At 37.5% G+C, this 5936-nt stretch overlaps 1 protein-coding gene across 1 annotated transcript in view; it reads left to right on the top strand.

Moving 5' to 3' along the window:
- Positions 1 to 5936, top strand: part of Tet1 (tet methylcytosine dioxygenase 1) — a 106340-nt gene that overhangs the window by 84761 nt on the left and 15643 nt on the right. Inside the window, exon 7 of the mRNA XM_010607953.3 lies at positions 2661 to 2811. Coding sequence (XP_010606255.1) covers positions 2661 to 2811 — 151 coding nt within the window. The remainder of the gene's footprint in view (positions 1 to 2660; positions 2812 to 5936) is intronic.

Here is a 5936-nt window from a genome sequence, read left to right as displayed (position 1 = left end):
TAGCAGATATCAAACTCAGGACCTTGTGCCTGTGAGGTAGGCACAGTGCTAAATCCCCAGCCCTACCAAATTTTTTAAAACTTCATATTAGAGAAAACATCTAAGCAAAGTGAATTTTATCTAGATCCAGCATTACCTTTGTATTTATATACATATGTAGATATACAATAAACATAGTGTCATTGTTGATTTCCTTCTTTGATTTGAAAGTGTTTATGCCTTCTAACCCCAACATTCCATCAGAGTGGACTTAACTAAAAATAAAGACATTCTTTTATATAACCACAATGTAATTACAAGAATAATTAAATTTAAATTTAATGAAACTACACAGGCTTGGTAGTGCATTCCTCTACTCCCAGGTTGAGGAGGCTGAGGTAGCAAGGAAGATTTTGAGCTACAAGCCAGCCTGGGCTACATAGCACGATGTTGTGTCAATAAACAAAACAAGAACAACAACAAAACTATTATGTAATTTCTATTTTATATTCAAACATGTAGTTTCCACTAATGTGCATCATAGTAATTTTCCCCAACCTGGGATTTGATGTGTTTTATTATTTTGTCTTTCTGCTGTCCAAATCCATTTATCTTGGTCTTTGCCCTTTATGGCATTGAAATTACTGACCAGAAAAGGCTATTTTTGTTGATTCTTAGTCAATTTTGATTTGTCTGTTTCTTTCTGATTCAAGTCAGATTTAGCATTCTTAGCAGTTAAGCCAAGCGTGGTGGTGCTTGCCTATAATCCCAGCACTCAAGGGTCTGACGCAGGAAGATTGCTGCCAAGTTTGAGATCAGCCCTGGGACACATAGTAAGACCAAGTCTCAAAATAAAAAAAAAATTATTGGCAGTTGAACATAAACTCTCTGAAGTCAGTTTGTTCCTTTTTGATGAAGTTGTTTGAGGAAGCTGTGTTGTCTCACAATTTGTCACATGTCCTATGTTAATTTTTTAAATAGCAGTCAACAGTAAGTTAAAGTATATTTTTCTGGCCGGGGATTTAGCTCAGTGGTTCTGCTGCCTGCCTCGCAAGAGCAAGGGTCCTGACTTTGATCCCTGGTACCAAAAAAAATAATAATAATAATATGTCTTTCTCTTCTTTATATATTTTTCTATTTGCTTGGTAATTCTAATTTCCTTGTGCAATTTCAACTGCTTTGGTTTTAATTTAACCCATTTGCATCTATTTCAAGTTACTGTGCTATCTTATGCTCCTTCAAAATATCCATCCCAGGTCCAGGGATTTAGCTCAGTAGTTCGGCGCCTGCATCGCAAGCGCAAGGGCTGGAGTTTGATCTCCTGTACCAAAAAAAATGTACCCCATCTTTGTAAGAGGTTTAAGGGAAAGTTAGCATAATTGAACTGCTCTTCTCTTTTCCCTTCATAGTTATATCTTAACTGTTCTTTATTTTCTTTCTTATAAGGAATAGGATATCTTTTTTCTTTTACTTTGTGTGTAAGGAACACTTTTAATCTATAAGTTTTACATTATTTTCCCTTACTTTGAGAAAAGTCTTAATAGGTTTTATTGTTAGCATTTTATATAGAGAGAGAAAAGGATATAGATATATAAAAAATTTTGAGACGGTCTAGATCAGGCTGGCTTGAACTCACAGTGATCCTCCTGCTTTAGCCTCCCTAGTGCTGGGATCACAGGCATGTGTCACCATTCCCTGCTTATCATTTTATAAGTGCTACATTTATTCTACTAGACATTTTAACTATTATGCAAATGTAAGACCACTAGAAGAGTGTCCTGTTTTCTTGGTTATGTGTGTGTGTGTGTGCGCGTATTATCCTTGGTCATGTTTACCATAGAGTCTAATTTAGGGCTTCCGAAATACCCAAAAGTATATACCAAATTACCAAATTATTGCTAAATTCTCATGTTGATACTCAGAATGTCTTTATTTAAAATTCACTGTTGGGCCGGGGATTTAGCTCAGCGGTTCGGTGGCCTGCCTCGCAAGCGCAAGGACCTGAGTTCAATCCCCGGTACCAAAAAGAAAAAAAAAATTCACCGTGATTTACATTCAATATGTCATATTCTCCCTTAATTATCAGAAAATTGTGTCAGTCTCATTTTTTACAGAAAGAATCTAAGATGCAAAAAGGTAATAGTAGTCTAATTTTTATTTCTGGTAGAGAATAAATCCTGGATTTAAGAAAGCTGGGCCTTGTGGTGCTTACCTATAATTCCAGCATTTGGATGGCTGAGGCAGGCAGATCACAACAAGTTCAAGGCCACCCTGGACTACATAGTGAGACACTATCTCAAAAAAAGAAAGAAATCTAGGCCATTATTTCTTTGCTTCAGCCATCTTCAAATCAAAGTGATTGATCCCTAGATCTAAATATTTTATTGTTTTGTTAAAGTAGGAAATATTTGTTGAGGGAAAGATGGCTTCTGTCTGAGACAGACAGGGATCTAGAAAGTGGATTACCCCTACATCAAAATATTTTAGATTTGTATATTTTGCCATTTGAGTTTAAAATCTTTAGCAAACATTTTCCTGCAAACTGCAGTTATAAAATGGATACATTTAAGTTGTTCGTTTGCTATTGTGTGTATACTGCCAAAGTTCTATGACCTGGAAGTGTTCTGCAGAGGAATTACCCCACTTCCTCAGCTGACTCCCTTGCCATTGCCGTCTTACAGTCGTACCTGCACATGTCAAGGAATTGACCCAGAGACGTGTGGAGCTTCATTTTCCTTTGGCTGTTCATGGAGCATGTATTTCAATGGGTGCAAATTTGGTCGAAGCCCAAGCCCCAGAAGATTTAGAATTGATCCAAGTTCTCCCTTACACGTAAGTGTCCTTTCTATTTTTTAATTACACAATGTATATATAAGTAAATAATTTAAAACTCTAAATAAATTAAGTAAGGGCTTTAACTATCAACCCAAATCCCAATTGTCCATGGCCCACCTCCCCTCCTCTTGCTCCCCAGACCCAAGGAAATCATTGTTAAAGAGCCTAGAATTCTATACCCAGCCAGAGTAGAAAAAACGATTTTCCAGCATTTCAGAGACTCAGAAAGTTTACTACCCACAGACCTACTATGAAAGAATTACTAAAGGACGAAATCCAGAAAGAAGATATGTGAAACCGGAACGAGTCTGTAAGGAACACGTGGCCATGGTGAGCAAAGAAATTAGTCAACGTTGGTGTTAAGTTTAAATAAGCTGAATACTTTAAATTTTTAAATACCAAAAAAGAACCTACAAATATGATTCCATATTCTTTTCAAACTGAGAGCGGGAGGCAGTGGGAGGGGGTGTGGCTCAACAGAAAATATGGTGATGTGTTGTGCTTTGTTTAGAGGATGAGGATTTACCAATTAACTAAAAGTTCAGTGTTTTCCAAACTTTGAGCCGTGACCAAAAGTAAAAGACATTATAAACCTCTATGAACATACAGTTTTACAAATGAATAAAGCAAAAGATTATAATACTTACCTAAATTTAATGCAGTTATCCCTGTGGATTTCTCCAATTTATGAGAATATTTTTATTGTTTCACTTCTTTGTAAAATCTTGATTCAACCTACTAACCTGATCTGGCCCACCAAGTAGTCCTGCCCCACAGTCTGGAAAACACTACTCTTAAGTATTGCATACAGTTGACAAAATATATGTTTTAAAAAGTTCTTAAAACAATCCTTCCATAAATCACCAGAAGTGGCTTAAAAATCTCTAGAATGTAAGATAAATAGAAAACACAAAATAAAATAGCCAGAATTAATCCACCAGTGTACGTGGTACAACCAATGTAACGAAGAGATCAAATTATTAAATAATATTCCCTTTAAAGAGATAACCCAAATAGCATTTTCTAGATTTTTTAGCTAATTCATTAAAATAATGGCATTAACTAAAAAATTATTTGCAGATATTATCTCCTGTCTTGAGAATACAAAATAAGCGACATAATATGACTCGTTAATAGAGTTTACAGGATGGATAGATAACAGATACTAAAATTTAACAAAATACTCTAGTAACTTCTCTATCAATAAAGTATTTCAGGAAGAAGTCCAGCGTGATGTATATTAGAGCCTTCAGTAGAGAACTAAAGACTTTACTAAAGGGACACAAATACCTGGACACAGACAGATCCTGGGCTCTCGGATGGGAACACACTAACGCAATGGTGGCAAGGACTGGGGATTTAGCTCTGTGGCACCAGGCCTGCTTCAAAAGCATAAGGTTCTGAGTTCAATCCCTGGTACCGGGGAAAAAAGTGAAAATAAAAATGAAGCAGTGGTGGCAAATCTATGACACACGTGCCTGAGCAGGATGTTTATCATTGAAAGCTCTGAAAGGTTCGCCATTGCTGCTCTATAGTGTGCCGCTCATTCTTTCTAAATATGGCATGATAGAAGTATAATGTTAGTCTATAATTATACTTTTGACACTGGCAAAATTGTTAAATTTTTGTCTGCTCACTACCCTGTTAAGTAGCGAATGAATGTGTGATGGTTTGCTTGTGGTGATTTGTATTAACAAGTAACGCCTTATAGTGCTTGTGATCCAGGAGGAGTCGAGGTCATTCCAGCCACTGTCAAAGGCCCGTATGGCTGAAGCTTGGCAGGCAAGGGACAGTAAGGTGCATGCAGCAGTCTCGTAAGCCACGGCAAGAGGTTTGAAAGAAGGGTTTGGAGGAGGAGGGAGAGACTCACACTGGGGTCTCTCTGAAAGCACTTAGAGAAATGGATTGGGATTAGTCAGGCACAGGTTTTGCAGGGGGAGCTTGTCACCTTTGAGGACAGCCCAGAAAGGGGTAATGGTGGACCAGAATGGGGTTCTGACACAGTGAGGGATTGGTGAGCAGGGGTGGGTTGGAGGTGCTGCCTTTTGATACATAGTACAGTGCATTAGGAACAGGTTGTAGAGCAATGGTAATACGTTCACTCTGAGCATTGGGGATGGAGATTCTGAAGGGAAATCTCAGCAGTGACCTCATGTCATTAATGCTGAGTGCATCTGGAAAGGTGGTCTGGGTAGCAGTTATAGCCATGGGTGTAGATGCAGGGTCACCAGAAATCAGATATCCAAGAAGAGCCAGTAAGAAAAGATGCAATGTGAAATTACTGCTATCTGTAACATGCATTTCATTCTAATGAGACAACTAGAAAGTTAGGATTTTTGCAACATGACTAAAGTGCCTAACAATCTAGTGATAACCAAGAGTTACCAATACCAGCTTTCTTCTACTTGTTTCTATTTGCCGACTTTTTTCCCCCAAGTTTTCACATAATTTGTACTTATGGTGAAAAAGTACTCAAAGTACTCTTTCTGACTTGTGACCCTGGATGTTCTATAATAGATACTAAGTAATGTGACAACACTGGAGAATTTAATCTAATAGTGCATAAGAAGCATAGAATTTACCTGCAATTTTTCTAATGTTTATTTCAATAGAAGTATACACTTTTTTACCACTACCCTACATTATTGCAGTACCAGTAAAATACAACACCCAGCTTCCCCAGTATTATATGATCAAAATAAAAATGTGATCAAAACCTTCTAAATGTTCTTTAAGTCAACACTTCAAAGTTTCTCACAATAAATAATGTGCAGATGTAGCTATGAACCACCATGAAAGTGTTGTCATAACTTTTGAGCTGCAATAAACCACACAAGTGGACTAATCTGGAAATGAGACCTCTATACACAGGTCTTGCCTCAGCCTCTCTCTCTCATCCCATCCCCGTTGAACCCACACTCAGTTATATCTCCAGCCTTTTTTATTTTCGGACAGGGTCTCATTAAGTTGCCCAGATTCAGCTTGAAGTTGCAGTCTTCCTGCATCAGCCTCCCAGAGTGCTGGGATCACAGGATTTCTTGTATAATCAAAAGATGAACCTAAATTAGTAGGAAAACAATGGGTCACCACTTAGATTCCTGGCATGTTTAAAAAAAAAAAAA

The sequence above is a fragment of the Fukomys damarensis genome, unplaced genomic scaffold, assembly GCF_012274545.1.
Source record: "Fukomys damarensis isolate Sample0158 unplaced genomic scaffold, DMR_v1.0_HiC HiC_scaffold_20, whole genome shotgun sequence".
Classification (NCBI taxonomy): Eukaryota; Metazoa; Chordata; class Mammalia; order Rodentia; family Bathyergidae; genus Fukomys; species Fukomys damarensis.
This window is presented reverse-complemented; position numbering and strand designations above follow the sequence as displayed.